The sequence below is a fragment of the Bufo gargarizans genome, chromosome 4, assembly GCF_014858855.1.
Source record: "Bufo gargarizans isolate SCDJY-AF-19 chromosome 4, ASM1485885v1, whole genome shotgun sequence".
NCBI classification, from domain to species: Eukaryota; Metazoa; Chordata; class Amphibia; order Anura; family Bufonidae; genus Bufo; species Bufo gargarizans.
In genome coordinates, this window is record NC_058083.1 from 10,279,317 (window position 1) to 10,295,799 (window position 16,483).

General features: G+C 45.4%; 1 protein-coding gene across 1 annotated transcript in view; it reads right to left on the reverse strand.

Annotated features, from left to right (window-relative positions):
• Positions 1–16,483, reverse strand: part of KLHL29 (kelch like family member 29) — a 117,469-nt gene that overhangs the window by 11,925 nt on the left and 89,061 nt on the right. Inside the window, exon 6 of the mRNA XM_044289270.1 lies at positions 1,636–1,780. Coding sequence (XP_044145205.1) covers positions 1,636–1,780 — 145 coding nt within the window. The remainder of the gene's footprint in view (positions 1–1,635; positions 1,781–16,483) is intronic.

Consider the following 16,483-nt stretch of genomic DNA (forward strand, 5'->3'; position numbering starts at 1 on the left):
AGAGCTGGTTTAATGTACGACATACAACCGTGGCTGAAAAATGCAGAAACCAAAAATATTGGCGTTCATGCCAGCCTCACTGCTCTTGCCTGCATCCTCCACCAATTGTGGGGACTCGCTCTGGTAGACATGATTAGCAAACGCAGTATAGAGGCAACAACAAGTTCTTTGGATCAAAAAGTTCAGTGTTTTATTCACACTTTAGGCAAATGACAAAACAAGCAGTCATATTCAAACAGTCACCTTGCGGTTGTTGGTGGTAATTCACACCATGCAGCAATTCTGCCTCAAAGAGCCCTTGAGCATAGCAGCACCAACCTGTTTTCACGCCAAACAGGTAGTAAGCCTTCATCCAGACCCAAGGCTCCCAGATCCCAATGCAAAGACCTTGCTTCTGAGCCCAGCTGCCTATTTAAGGACAGCCAGGTGCTGCCAAAACCAGGACCGGCACTTAAAATCCGGTCCGGTATTTGATCTCATCTGGCTGTAAATCAGCCCAGCAGCACATGCTGGGAGGAAAATACCTGTTTTCCCAGACCAAACCTCTCAATGTGTCACAATAGATAGATAGATAGATAGATAGATACTGTAGATAGATAGATAATGTGATAGATAATTTGATAGATAGTAGATAGATAGGAGATAGACAGATAGATAGATAATGTGATAGATAGATATTGATATATACACTGCAGAAAGATAGGTGACATAGGTGATGTAGATCATTAGCGATGATATAGATAATAATAAAGTTCTGGAAAGTTTGGACTAGAACATATCTCCGGCCTTTGTGTCCTGACGTTTCCTTGTTCTTGCAGAAGTCGGAGAATTCTCCGCAGTTCTGGGCTTTGGGGACCCCGGTTGCTGCTAACGAGTGTTTCTAGTTCATCATGCAGGAGATAAATTTGGCTGTCAATCTGGCATGAGAGCAGAGCATGCTGGGAAGCATGCCGCCGAGCGGCGTATACATTATCACATAAAATGAGGTGTAGCTTCAGATGGGGAAGTCACAGGGGGCCGCGCTGACAATGATTTCTACATGTCAGACAAGCATCCGTGACACGTAAACACATCCGACTCCCCAGCATGCCCGGTACCGGTGCCGGCGCCATCAGCACGCGCGGCGCCCTCCATTTATCTCGCCGATATTCCATTAAGGAGAGGAGAATGATATGATAAATATTTAGAGAAAACACTGTCTTGTAAATTATCAGGAGAGCAGCTGCGTATCCACGTGCAGCTGGCGCCGCACAACAGCAGCAGATGGAGCCTGTCACTCACACTGATTGATGGCTCGCGGGAAGTTTACCGGAGAAGCGTGGAGCAGGACAATATCTGACCAATCAGTAGATACACCGCGGTATATATCGTGGACTGACAACCTCTCAGGGAGCTACACTAGAGCACCCCCGTGGTCTCCAACCTGTGCCTCTTCACCTGTTGTAAAACTACAACCCCCAGCATGCTGGAGATCCATAGGATGTACTGTATATATTCACTGTCTAATGAAAAGTTATACAAATGTGTAATGTACTCTGCGTATCAACTCCTCATAGTGGTCAAAATCTCTGCTTGCTGTCATTGAAAGGGATCTATCATGTTCACACAGCTTTTATACACGTCAATATTTGTCACCTGCAGAACTGCCTTGAGTGGTTCATGTTGGGTCCGGCCTTGATGTTTCCCTTCTCGGGGTCGTAGATCGTAGTTGCTCTAGCGTAAGCTCCTCCCAGAATGAAGATGAAGCCGTTCAGAGTGACCGCCGGGGCGTACTTGTTATCTGTGAGCGAAAACAAAACTTACTACTGTGATCTTGCCATTAATTGAAATATCCCAAATACCATGAAGATACATTTCAGCCACACCAAAGGGAGCGTTAAACAGCACAACAAATTCAGCTCCAACTGTTGCATTAAAGCGGTGGCACAGAACTGCAGTGAATATGGTTGAGTTGCAATATATTAGGCCTAGTTCACACGAACGTATGGCTTTTATAGTTTTTTGCGGTCCGTTTTTCCCGGATCAGTTGTTCCGTTTTTGAGTTCCGTTGTGTTTCCGTTTTTCCGTTTCTGTTCCGTTTTTCCGTTTCATTTTTCCGTATGGCATATACAGTATACAGTAATTACATAGAAAAAATTGGGCTGGGCATACCATTTTCCATAGATGGTTCAGCAAAAACGGAACAGATACGGAAGACATACGAATGCATTTCCGTATGTATTCCGTTTTTTTTTTGCAGACCCATTGACTTTAATGGAGCCACGGAACGTGATTTGCGGCCAAATATAGGACATGTTCTATAGTTCAACGGAACGGAAATACGTAAACGGAATGCATACGGAACACATTCAGTTTTTTTTGCGGAACCATTGAAATGAATGGTTCCGTATACGGAACACAAAAAAACGGCCCATACACTCGCAAAAAAAACGTTTGTGTGAACTAGGCCTTAACCTGTGGACAGGTGTGGCGCTGTCTCATCCTGAACATCCTACATTCCCTGTGATCAGCAATAAGATCTATCACTTAAAAATGTGTTCTCAATGCCAAGAACCCCCTGGTGAAATAAATGAAAGTACTCCCAACAAGGCTATGATCATACATGTGCTGAACATATTAAAAGTCCAGCATGAGAGCCCCCTTGACATGTATCCCTTGGTACACCTAAAACCAAGCTGTCTCAGACAGTCCAGCAACACAACAGGACTTATGGTTAAAGGGGATGTCCACTTTGCAGAGTCTCTTTGTGTTACAAAGGTCCTCTGATGATAAAGTAATCGCTGGAATCTCGGCAATCATTTATAATCTGATGGACGACCTGCCAGCAAGTGTTTCATTTCCCTGCAGTGCCTCCACAGGAGATAAAAGGCATTGCACAGTTCCCATTGAAGCTCAGAGTTCTCTACTGGAGATAACACAAGTGAGCATCTTGCAGGTGTCATGACTAGGGTTGGCATGACTCCATCACTCCGTTAACCACCTGCGGTGTTCCACTGCTAAAGGGGTTAAAATGTGTTTTGGTGCAAATTCTGAATGTATGCTGCAGAAGGAGACAGACCATTAGAAACTGTTGCTAGGTGGGGCTGTGTCACCCTTCCCATAGGGAGGACTAAGGGAGAGTTCACATCACCGTTATTTGTCCGTTTTTCTGATCCGTCAGAAGAACGGAAAAATAAAGAAAAAACAGATCCTGTTGCACATTTGGCATTTGTTTGAGCCATTTCCATCTGAGATCAGTTTTTTTAGACGGAAAAAAGTCCTGCATGCAAAAATACAGTCGTGTGAATGGGGCCTTAGGGCAAATTGTAGATCCGCAAAACATTGATACCGACCGCATGCGTTCTGCATTTTATGGAACAAAACAGCTGGCCCCTAATAGACCAGTCCTATCCTTGTCAGTAATGAGGAGAATTATAGGACATGTTAAATTTTTTTGCGGAATGGATCTTTTTGCAGAGAAGATGTCCTGACTGGTACTGACTCAGGGGGACAAATACTGTAGGTCAGGGTACTGCAACCACCAGCTGCTTTACAACCTGTTCCACTGGTGGCACAACCAGTGGGAATAGCATGAAAATTACTGAAAGCACATTTCTCGAAGGCTCTCACCCCTACAATAGGCCCCCAAAGCATCATCCAAGTTCTTCTTACAAAGACAGTGTCCCTAACATCACCAACCATAGACACTTAAAACAAGCGTGGGCCGTTTTTGGTCCAGACCTCAACAGTATAGCTTGGCTCCTCCTCACAACTTTAACCAGTCCTCTTTCATTTTATTAAATTCTCACCCCTCCTACTTCTAAGATCTCCTTCTCACCCCCTTAATGGCCACCAGCAGTCTGACCTAGAATGTGAGCAGGACTGGTTGCCTCCACTTGCAGAACTGCCTAGGTGAGTGCCTCACTACACTGCTCTATTATAGATGGTAACCATGAAATCCTGCCTGTGATATGCCACAAAGGCTGAGCAGCCTGACAGGAACACTCACCAATGTGCCAGAGTGTAGTGAGGACCCCTCACTCCCCTAGACAGCTCTACAAGTGGAAGCAGCCAGTCCTGATCACCTTTAATTAAGGAGAAGTTGCTTTCAGCCATTTCAAATCACTCCTGGAGAACCCCTTTAAGGGCTCATGCACACAAATGTATTTTCTTTCCATGTCAGCTTCGTATTTTTTGCTGACCTTATGCGGAACCATTCATTTCAATGGGTCCGCAAAAAAAATGGAAGTTAATCCGTGTGCTTTCTGTTTCCGTATGTCCGTATTTCTGTTCTGCAAAAAAATAGAACATGTCCTAGTATTTTCCGCATTACGGACAAGGATAGTACTGTTCTATCAGGGGCCAGCTGTTCCGTTCCGCAAAATATGGAATGCACACGGATGTCATCCGTATTTTTTGCAGATATTTTTTTGCGGACCGCAAAATGCATACAGTCGTGTGCACGAGCCCTATCTGTGCAGCTCAGTGGTCACCACTTTTGTCTTGCAGTGCAGTGCTGGGACCCTGGGTTTGAATCTAAGGCCAAAATCTGCATAGACTTCGTATGTTCTCGTCGTTTTTGCATGGATTTCCTCAAGGTTCTCCAATTTCCTCCTGCATTAGAAGACCATACTGATGAGGAATGTAGACTGTGGGCCGCACTAGGGACAGGGACGTACAGCACTGTGGAGTATGTTGGTGCTATAGAAATTGATAAAATAATTCCCTTATTCATGTATGGGCCTATAAGGCTGCATCCAGTCCATATCTCTCTAAGAACATTCAATAGGATGGAGGCGCGAGATACCTCCGAGTCATTGAAGGATATGGGCTCACACCAGACGTCTGCTCTAAACCATAGTTACATATACAGTATAGGCTGAGAGACTTCAAGAGGCAATCACCCCCGTAGTAAAGCGAGAGGGCCCTGATATCATGCAGAGTGCAACTTCTCTTTGAAGAAGAAGAAAGGCCGTTCAAGTCTCGGGAGAATCTACTTTTCATTGTACAGTATTTTGCCGGGGTCAGACAGAGCAGCGCTCCCAGCAGCTTTCTATTCCATCCACGTCGTGGATTTCTGATCTACACTGTACCACATAGAAGGACGGAAATGAGGATTTGTAATTCTCCCCCACGCTTCCAGCTCCGCTCCTTTTCCACACATTTAAATTTCATCTGTCCTCAATTCCACGCTACAAATCTGCTCTGATCTCTGACACGTTCATCTCTGGTTGTAGAGTAGAGCGCAGAGCATAGAGCGTCTCTTCTCTGAAGTCTCAACCTATTGTATGTGACTAAGCGGAGCCTGGGCTGGAGTTATCAAGATCTCATTATACAAGAAGCGGCATTAGTGGCCCACACACGAGCCGCGATGAACCAGGCCCTTATTATTCCACGGTAATGACTCATTAAGACTCTTTATTTCATTTTCCTCCTCGCCCGCCATGTTTGCATAATGGGATTTCTTCCATTTCTACCTTCTGTGATAATTCCTATGACATCAAGGATCATGCGGTCGCTTTTATTCAATGAATGTCTAATCTGGAGAGAAATTTCACCCAGAAGTGAAGAAAATATACACCCTCGAATCTCCAATTTCCTCCCAGATTCGGTTATAGAAAGAACCAAAATCCCTCCCCATAATATACAGCACAGATATTACATAACCAGTGCAGGGAGGAGGGCTAGGCAAAGTGGGCAGCTGCCTAGGGCAAAGAGGAGAGGCATGTAGGGGTTTTTTCGGAGGCTTTAATATTGATGGCCTATCCTCAGGAAAGGGTCAGACACTTCCTAAGCCAGTGGTGTCACATTAATTAATGGACCTGAGATGTAATACCAAACACAGTATAATGTACGGCGCTGTGCTTGATAAGCTATGAGGAGGCCGTGATGCTCCGGTGGGCACCGTGGTCTCCTTTAAACAGCTGATTGGTGGTGGTTGTCTGGAGTTAGACCTCCAGCAATCAGATATTCAAGACCTATCTGAGGATAGGTCATCAATACTGAACTCTTAGAAAACCCCAGTCAAGTGACGAGCTGGCAGACCAAACTACAGATAGGTTGGCGAGGAGAGAAACTAGAAGTATGTGTGGGGGGCTTTATGAAACCCCAGCCTCTGACAAAGGAAGTACCAATCCTACCACTGTTAGATGCACACGTATATTCTGATAGTAAAGCACTGTGGAATATGTTGGCGCTATATAAATAAAGATTAATATTATTATACACCAACCAGCCATAACATCAAAACCACTTTCCTAATATTGTGTTAGTCCTCCTCTTACCACCAAAGCAGATCTTACCCGCCAACGCATGGAGTCTACAAAATCTCAGAAGGTGTCATGTGGTATCTGGCAGAAAATCCTCTAAGTCTAGTAAGTTGCGATTTACGGCCTCCATGATTGGAATTGTTTTTCCAACACGTCCCACAGATGCCGTCTTGGAGATGCTCCAACCAAGTTTGGCCCATGTCAAAGTTGCTCAGATACTTACACTTGCCCAATGTTTCCTGCTTCCAACACATCAACTTCAAGAACTAACCGGTCATCTGCCTCCTAATATATCTCACCCCATGACAGGTGCCATTGACATGGGAACGAGATAATCCATGTTATTCACTTCACCTCTCAGTGGTTTTAATGTTATGGCTGATTTGTGTTTGTTAGCTTCTCGACTTAAGGCAAGTGTATTATTAAGTCAAGCACCATCTGACTTCATGTCTGGGGTCTAGCATTTCTGTAGATGTTGTTCGATGTCTGAAGAGTTTTACAAGTTCTATCTACCCAGTGTCAGTACCAGAGGATCCTCTGGTGGACCCAAGCTCTTACACCAGAGTGGGACCCAAAGGTCCAGGAGAAAAAAAAGCTGGCTTTGGAGCAAATAACTTGGCACTAGAGTCTATTTCTTTGAATTAATACCTATTTTACTTTATTGATGATATGGGGGTTGGGCCCCGAGAATAATTTCCTCTGGTGGGCCCAAGAAACCGCAGTCAAACCCTTCTGTATCTACCATACAAAGACTGCTTCTTTCTGCTGCAAAGACTTGTTTTAGGTTCCTCCTAATCAGGCGATTAACTGTTTGAAGAGGACGCTGCCCTCCTCACAGTAAACCAAACAGCGCCGTACATTGTCTAGTGGCTGTTCTTGGTATTGCAGCTCAATCCCATTCACTTGTAATTGATAGGCGTAAAATTACATGCAGAGGTAGAGGCCGCAGCGCTGTGGACCCTTCCAACAACCGATCGGCGGGGGAACCGAACCGATCAGATACTGATGATATTTAACTCCCAGAAATCTCTTTAAGGCCTCTTGCCTATGAATGTAAGGCCTCCGTTGCCCGTGCTGCGGACCGCAAAATGCAGATTGCAGACCCATTCACTTGAATAGGGGTCCGCGATCCATCCGTTCCGCAGAAAGATAGAACAGGTTTTATTTTTTTGTGCAACGGAAGCATGGAACGGAACACCACAGAAGCACTCCGTAGTGTTCCCGTGGGGTTCCGTTCCGCACCGCATCTCCGGATTTGCGGACCCAATGCGTGATGCGAAATGCACACGGCTGGTGACCCGTGTATTGCGGAACCGTCGTATGCGGTCCGCAGCACGGGCACGGAGCCCTTACGTTTGTGGGCAAAAGGCCTAAATCTTTAAAAAAGTCTAACATATATTATAAGATCCATCAAACAAATGAGTATTTTTTTAGCGAAGTTGCATTTTAAGTTTTAATTACCCATCTATGTTTCTCGTCGTCAGCCCTCTGGGCTCAGTCACGGGTTTTGCTGACCACCAGCACGCGCTGAATGTCACCGTGAGGAGACTTTTACTTACACTTTGCTTCCATTATTAAGGTTACTGGGAGCTGATCAAACACCCGGTATGACGGCATAGTAATTTCACTCTATTCCCACCGGGGCTATATTTACTGACCCTGATACGGAGAATGCTGCTTAACAAACACTTTGCTGCCTGCCCGCGCGCTGTAACTCCTGACTAATTAATGCTGTTAAGTAAAGCATTCCCTGTAAGGAGCACATTTAGAGGGCATCGTTTTACTGCATTTCAATTATAAAGACGGTAAGAGTCCATCCATGGGGTGTTCAGACTATGGAGAAGACCTCAGCGGACACAGAGACACTTCTGCTGACGGCCTGTGTCTACCTGTTGAGGCTCATCAGTGCAATATAGGAAACAGGCTGCGGAGTCAGAGCCATATAAAGGGGTGCCATGTCTAACAGGGTGCTACATAAGCAAAAGGAGGATCGAGATGCTCCGCTTATGGTGCAGGACCGTGTTAACTTGGACATATTTGCTTGAGCTGATTCTCTTGTTCTCAACACTCAGTAGCCAAGAGGATAGGATCATCCTTTTGACCTGGGCCCTCTCTCTTAAAGGGGTTACCCCATGAATAATGTAAAACATGAAGTCATATAGGACACGGCAAGCTCTTTCTAACAAACTTAGAACCAGACATGTACCACACATGGATCCAGAGATCTCCACATTCATTGCTTCACTTGCTCTACTAGATTTATTTCAAGCTGGCAGTTCAGGGGGGGTGTCCCTTCTAGGGGAGCGTGTCCTTTCTGCTACAGCTGATGGCAGTTGAAAGATGGAACCGAGCATGTGCTTCCCTTTTAGTGAGCTGGACAAAGACTTCAGTGAAGTTGGTGTTGAGGGGATAGCGCAGGAGTGTTTGGGTGATGGACCCTTTTTGGGTATTGACCCTTTTACGATTTAGGTTTGTCGGTATTTATTAGCCAGTTGCACCTAGTTAATAGAGTTATCCCATAATAAACCAGACATAATCTAGTATATAAAAACATCCCAACATTTCCTTGGTTGAACTTGATGGACTTATGTCTTTTTTAAACTATATTGACTATGTAACTATTAAAAGGGTTGGCCCATCACAGACAATGGGGGCAAATCGCTAGGATATGTCCCCATTGTCTGACAGGTGCAGGTCCCACCTCTGGGGCCCGCACCTACGCCAAGAACGGAGCGGGGAGAGCGCTGGTTGCAGGACCCCAGGTTTCACAGGGTCCGGCCACCGCAAAACGCTCTACCCATACAAGTGAACGGGGGCGCACTTTGCTTGCGCGGCCACCGCTCCCATTCATTTCTATGGGGCTGATGGAAATAGTCGGCTATTTTCGGCAGCCCCATAGACAAGAATGGAGGACGGCTGCGCATACGCAGTGCGACCTCCACCACCTTTTTCCGCTCCGTTCTCTGTGTAGGTGAAGGGACCCACACCTATCAGACAATGGGGGCATATCCTAGCGATAACCCCATTGTCTGTGATGGGAAAACCCCTTTAACTATCTTTCAGCCCTGTACCTCACATGGATCCAGAGATCGCCCCATTCATTGCTCCAATTGTTCTGCTAGATTTATTTCAAGATGTCAGATTAGGGGACGTGTCCTTTTTTCAGAGGGTGTGTCCTTTCTGCTGCAGCTGGTCGCAGTTGAAGGATGGAACTAAGCATGTGCTTCCATCTCAGAGAGTGGACCAGAGAATTTTGAAAAAGAGCAAACAGCAGGTGGCGCTATACAGATAGATAACTCAGTAGCGATAATACATTTTTAATTACATGCAATTACAAAAGTATTCAGATTCAGGGGCTGGATTAAAAAATGTTGACTATTTTTCATGGTAGTCACATGGGCTACTTCTATGTAATTTATGCTCCTGATGACTATAAAAAAAAATAAAACTGTTCTTGTTTGGCCACTATGTTTTTGGGCATAGTTCACTGGCAGGAAAACTGAGGGGGGATGTGGACGCACCACCAGAAGACCAACTGTTTCTGCACCAAAGGATGACCGCTTGTTATCGGCCATATTGGCAAAGTTCCCCATTGGTATAATAGAAAAAAGCATAGACAGCTATTTCCTAATATACAAGGAGAAGTCAGATTCCTTTTAGCGCAGGATTGGGCACTGGCTTTTTATGATTGATGCGCCATTGCAGAATACAGGCTGCTGTAACAGGGTGTCTATATTCTGGTGACATGCTGACGGCTTCATGCTGCTTCTGCCTTCTGCATTTGGGCCCAGAAGCTTCATATTACGCATATTTATACAGACAGTGCCCCTCAATGTATCACATGCAGCACCCTGATGTCTATGAGGTGCCAATGTGTGGTGATTGTCACGCCCCCCTTTACTGCACGCACATGTAAGGCGACTTTCACACTCGCGTTTTGGCTTTCCATTTGTGAGATCCGCCCTGGGTCCAAAACGGTTCAGTTTTGCCCTAATGCATTCTGAATGGAAAAGGATCCGCTCAGAATGCATCAGTTTACCTCCGATCAGTCACTATTCCGCGCTGCCTGCATCGTTTTTCTGTCCGCTTTACGAAACTGAGCCAAACGGATCCGTCCTGGCACACAATGTAAGTCAATGGGGACTTATCAGTTTTCTTTGACACAATCTGGCACAATAGAAAACGGATCCGTCTCCCGTTGACTTTCAATGGAGTTCATGACGGATCTGTCTTGGCTATGTTACAGATAATACAAACGGATCCGTTCATGACGGATGCGTGCGGTTGTAATATTGTAACGGATCCGTTTTTGCAGATCCATGATGGATCCGCCCAAAACGCGAGTGTGAAAGTAGCCTTACATACGATGCATGGATTGTGGATATTTCTTTTCTTAGATACAATGTAAACAGTTTGTCGGAAGTTTAATTAGTGCCACATGTTGTTATATGGCAGATTACTGACTAATATCTTACCCCAGGGATTAATTACGAGGCTCTACACAAAACGCATGAATATTTCAATATACATAAAAAAGAAGAAATGTCCACGAACAGCTGCGGAGCTTTGGATCTGCTTTGCTGTTGTGCAGGATGGACCAAGGAAACTAAGGCTCTGCTCACAGCATGGGTGTGCCGTATGACAGATGTATGTACTGCTATTGTAAAAAAAAGTATAACTTTAAAGGCTATGGACACCTTCAGGGCATTGTTTATGATGGCAGTTTAATCGTTTTGCGCTATAAATCATTTTTCCCATTGGTCTGCATTAAAAATGTTCAGCGATTTCTCAGGGGTTAAAAAATCAGTCTCTTTGCAAGCTGTCAGTTTTCTTTTTTCTTTGAATCCCGTCATCTGACAGCTCATGTGTAGCTCTTACCTCATAAACACTCATTATAGCTCATAAGAATATGGCTTAAATAAGTGTAAAGCAGGAGTGTGGATGCAGGAGCCGGCGAATGGCCGAGACAATAAGTCTTCCTGCCATAGACGTGCTCAATACCTTACTGTTTGAGTCCACGATACCTTGTTGTTTGAGCCTTGTGGGTTCTAGACCTTCTAAGGCTACTTTCACACTAGTGTTGTTACTGGATCCGGCAGGGTTCAGCAAAAACGCTTCCGTTACTGATAATACAACCATCTGCATCCGTTATGAATGGATCTGGTTGTATTATCTGTAACATGGCCAAGACGGATCCGTCATGAACTCCATTAAAAGTCAATGGAGGACGGATCCGTTTTCTATTGTGGCAGATTGTGTCAGAGAAAACGGATCCGTCCCCAATCACTTGCATTGGGGATCATGCCGGATCAGTCTTGCTCGGCATCCCAGGACGGAAAGCAAACTACAACATGTTGCGGGTTTACTCTCCGGTCTGGGAACGCAACTAAATGGAACAGAATGCATTTTGGAGCATTCCGTTCTGTTACGTTTTGTCCCCACTAACAATGAATGAAGACAAAACTAAGTGTTTTTTTCCGGTATTGAGACCCTATGACGGATCTCAGTACCAGAAAACTAAAATGCTAGTGTGAAAGCACCCTTAGATGTCTGGTCTCTTATCTTCAGGGGTATTCTTAGCAGTGTTGCTTCCTTGGCAGTCTCAAAGACAGAGGTCCTATAGCCTGGCCCGTGCAGGAGTTATCAGCACACACGTCTCTCCTGTAGCTTCTCCTCAGACTAGACGACACTAACTCCTCACCAAGGGGCGAAACCAGTCCATCCCCCTGGTAACCTAAACACAGTCTGCCAATACTTTAGCTACCGAGTTCACATAAACACAATAAATCACAAGAGTTACCTTAAAAACATTGCTTTAACTCTTTTAGCTTTAGTTAACCCTTTGCAGTAGTCTTCGGGGTGCATCATATTCTATTGATCATCTAGTCAGGATACCCAACTCTAACTCTAGTTATGTGTAATCCATCTCCGCTCTTGTGTCTGAACTTACGATTTCCAGACTATCAGACGGAGTCACAGTGCCCTGATGGCGGGAAATGCTGAGGTCAGGTAGAAAAGCGCCAGATCAGACGGAGGAGTCGTTGGCGGAGTACTCGAGAAACGAATTGTCCAGTGACGTCCACAGTACTAGAGTGATGGCGGACTTTCAGATTTCCTATTCCAGTTGACATCTAGCCAGGATGTCCAATAATCTAGAAGAATTTCATATCTTGACTCATAGGGAGTCACTTCCAATAGGTGGCGCTGGAGAGATACATCTTACACCATATTATGCGTAATCTGGTGCTTTTATGTCTGACCTTAGGATTTCCGGACTATCAGATGCTTAGTTCTGATAAATGCTAAGTTCAGACATAAAAGCGCCAGATCAGATGGATTAGACATTGGTTGAGTGCTCGAAAAGTTCTGACTGTACAGTGACGTCCAAAATACCAGTCTGCCATCCCACAATCAGATTCCTTAGTCTGTTGCACAGTCCATCCAGTAATCCGGTAAATGAAATATTCGTGTACTCAGGGTTTCCGGACTACCAGAGGCATCTGATAGTCCACAAATGCTCAGGTGAGAAATAAAAGTGCCGTACCAGATAGATTGCACCCTGACGTCCATGATACATGTGGGATGGCGGACTATCAGATTCCTTAGTCTGTTGCACAGTCTGCCAGACCATCCAGTAATCCGGTAAATTACATATTGATGTACTCAGGGTTTCCGGACTTCCAGAGGCATCCGATAGTCCAGAAATGCTCAGGTCAGATAAAAGTGCCAGATCAGACATTGATGGAGTGCTCAAAAAGTTCTGATTGACCAGCGATGTCCATACACTAGTACCGGTGTGATGGCGGACTGTCGTCAGGAGCTTCAGTCCAGTAATATAGATGCTGTGCCTATGTCTATCCTATCTACTCTGGTTCTATTATGTCTGACCTTAGCCTTTCCGTACTATCAGATGCTGTAGTATTGGAATTCTTCTGAAATTAGGTGTAGTAGTCATCATTTTACCTACAGTGAGTGCCGCCAACCTCCCAAAACCTGATACGGCAGAAAATCTTCATCTGAGAGGACGGTTTGGGTGGAACAGTTATCCCATTTCACGCTTTTAGGAAACCACTGAGCGAAAAATTGCCAGGAATTAATATCTATTTTCTGTCCTAACAGTAGATGGCCCTGTAAGCCAGGCATAGAGCGGCGGACATCAGGACAGGGGTGCCGTGTGCCCGCTGTAGAGACAGATTTCACATGGACGTCTCCTTATTAAGGGGACATCTCACAGGCTGCGCGGCGCCATCCTCAATGATCACTGACAACGAGGGGCGTAGAAACGACATAAAACCTGATTTCTCTCTTCTGTCCCATACACAGAAATCCAATAGTCACATAAAGAGAGATCTAGAGCCAAGAATGTATTCAATTTATAGCGCTAAGGTATGCTGCAGCGCTGGATAACGGATACGTACGCTGAGCTCACAAGCAGCTAATATTCCTAGCTTGTAAGGCCAAATTCACACCTAGTATGGTCAACACTAAAGGAAGCTCCCCCTAGTGGTGGCAGCGGGCAGTCCGAATTATATAATGTATCTCGAGATGTGATGCGTTAAGGACATTGTGGTTTTGGGAAGCCTCCTTTAAGGGCGGAGTTCTAAAATATTATGGGCGTGCCCTTAGATTATAACAGACATGTATTGCCATGTATAGTTGTATCCGTACCACACATAATATTCTGTCACATGAGCTTTCCCATGCCGGGCACATATCAGCTAATTGATGGCGCCTGGAGCAATAACATTAGTAGCCCCAGATATCAAAGAGCGCTCGCATCCCTGGCGCACCGCCATCCCTGGCACTCTACCCTGCCTTCCTCCATGCCATGTCTCATTATGTTAAACAGCAAGATGCGCCGTGCATTATTTATCTAAACACCGCGCCGACAAAAAGCTGTTACACACCGCATCGCGAAATAATGTCATACTGCGCTCTAATATATTACCCGTACTATACGCAATTTAAAGGGGAGCTCTCGACACTGGTGAAATATCACATTGGCAGATGTGCAAGTTTTCTCTGTCACACTAATGGTTAATTTTTTTCTATTGGCTGTGTCCATCTATAGGGGTGATTAATTTTTTTTATCTCAATAGGCTAAGCTAATACTTAGAGGGGTATTCAATGATATCCACTGATTTCAGCAGAAGTTGTGCCCAATGACAAACACTGCTCTGCTACACAGCAGTAATGGTAACGTGTCCCAAACCTACATATCCTGCAGTTGGCTGTTCTGGAAAAAGGATTCTGACGACTCGCTTTATCTGAAGCCGAAACAATCTCTGCAGCAGGGAGCAGGCGCGGGGAGAAGGACAATAGATGTCAGGATGCCAGCGCCCTGAGAACAAAGTGTATATTATCTCCACACACACATGGAGCAGAACCTCAAAATAATCTGAAATTAAAGGCCACAATTCTGTGCCGGAGTTCTGTAATACACTGACAAATAAGATAAAGGTCAAATTCTGTCTGTCCACAGCCACCACTAGGGGGAGCTCAGGAGCTCACTGAACATGGATTAATACGCAGCCAGTCGATTTTGTGCCAAAGGTAGCATCAGAAGCCATCAGAGGGAAGCAGGACAATATTTCACAAACTAGAGGGGGTCCGGAGCTGTCTTTGCTACAGAATAGGTGGACTCAGGGGTGGACTTTACTACCACACAAACCAAGAAAGTGCTTGAAAAAATGACTAAAGGGGCAGCTGCACAGAGGCCCAAGGAAGGAGGGGGCCCTTCCCAGCTACAGAACAGGCCCTACTGCTAAACTGGCCTAGCAGTCCAATGGGGACGGAGCTACCTGGTGTGACGGGCTGCCCTCAGGCGTAATCAAATTTGACACTCCACAGACTCTGAAAAAAAACTACATCTGCAATCTAATGTAGTTACAGTCTCACCTGCTTCCTTTCTCTTACTGCTTTGTGTCAGTCTTTACTGTAGTTCTAACATACTATTCCTTACAGAAATTTTTGGATGACCAGAGGTACAAATCCCCTCCAGGACAGGGCAATGCTGCAGTGCAAGGAAGTAAAATCAGACTTCAGCCTTGACGTACATGAGTACAGGGAGGATATCATGTGCATTATGGCACAAATGTGCACCAAATGAGGCCAGGCCTCTTTTTCTACTACTATAGTGTCAGTCTGTACTGCAGCTCTTTCATTCTATTCTCAAATATAAAACTATGATGGCCAGAGGTACAGATGGGATTGTGCATTGGATTGTGCTGGCACAGTGATTACATGGTAGGACGAGTCGTCACAAAGCAATCATCTGAATACGGTGAGGACGTCATGTGCAGAAAAATGAATGGAGCAAATGAAGCTGCTTGTGGTCCCTGAATCCCTGAGCGTGGTGTGCACAGCGCTCAACATCTCTGAAGGTCAGGAGACAAGTCGGCCGCTTCATTAATCACAGGCCTGGAGACGCCACTCTCTGATTCTGAGATTTCTTAGGAACAATGGGATCTGATAACAACTAATTCAGTCCCTGCAAAGGATAGATGGAGAAGAAAGGCCTGAGAGGCCGCCGGCGAGAGGCACTGTGATATATACCGCATCCATGTCCACTAGAGAGGCCCTCTGATATATACCGCATCCATGTCCACTAGAGAGGCCCTCTGATATATACCGCATCCATGTCCACTAGAGAGGCCCGCTGATATATACCGCATCCATGTCCACTAGAGAGGCCCTCTGATATATACCGCATCCATGTCCACTAGAGAGGCCATCTGATATATACCGCATCCATGTCCACTAGAGAGGCCTTCTGATATATACCGCATCCATGTCCACTAGAGAGGCCCGCTGATATATACCGCATCCATGTCCACTAGAGAGGCCCTCTGATATATACCGCATTCATGTCCACTAGAGAGGCCCTCTGATATATACCGCATCCATGTCCACTAGAGAGGCCCTTTGATATATACCGCATCCATGTCCACTAGAGAGGCCCTCTGATATATACCGCATCCATGTCCACTAGAGAGGCCCTCTGATATATACCGCATCCATGTCCACTAGAGAGGCCCTCTGATATATACCGCATCCATGTCCACTAGAGAGGCCCTCTGATATATACCGCATCCATGTCCACTAGAGAGGCCCTCTGATATATACCGCATCCATGTCCACTAGAGAGGCCCTCTGATATATACCGCATCCATGTCCACTAGAGAGGCCCTCTGATATATACCGCATCCATGTCCACTAAGAAACTTCTAAAATGG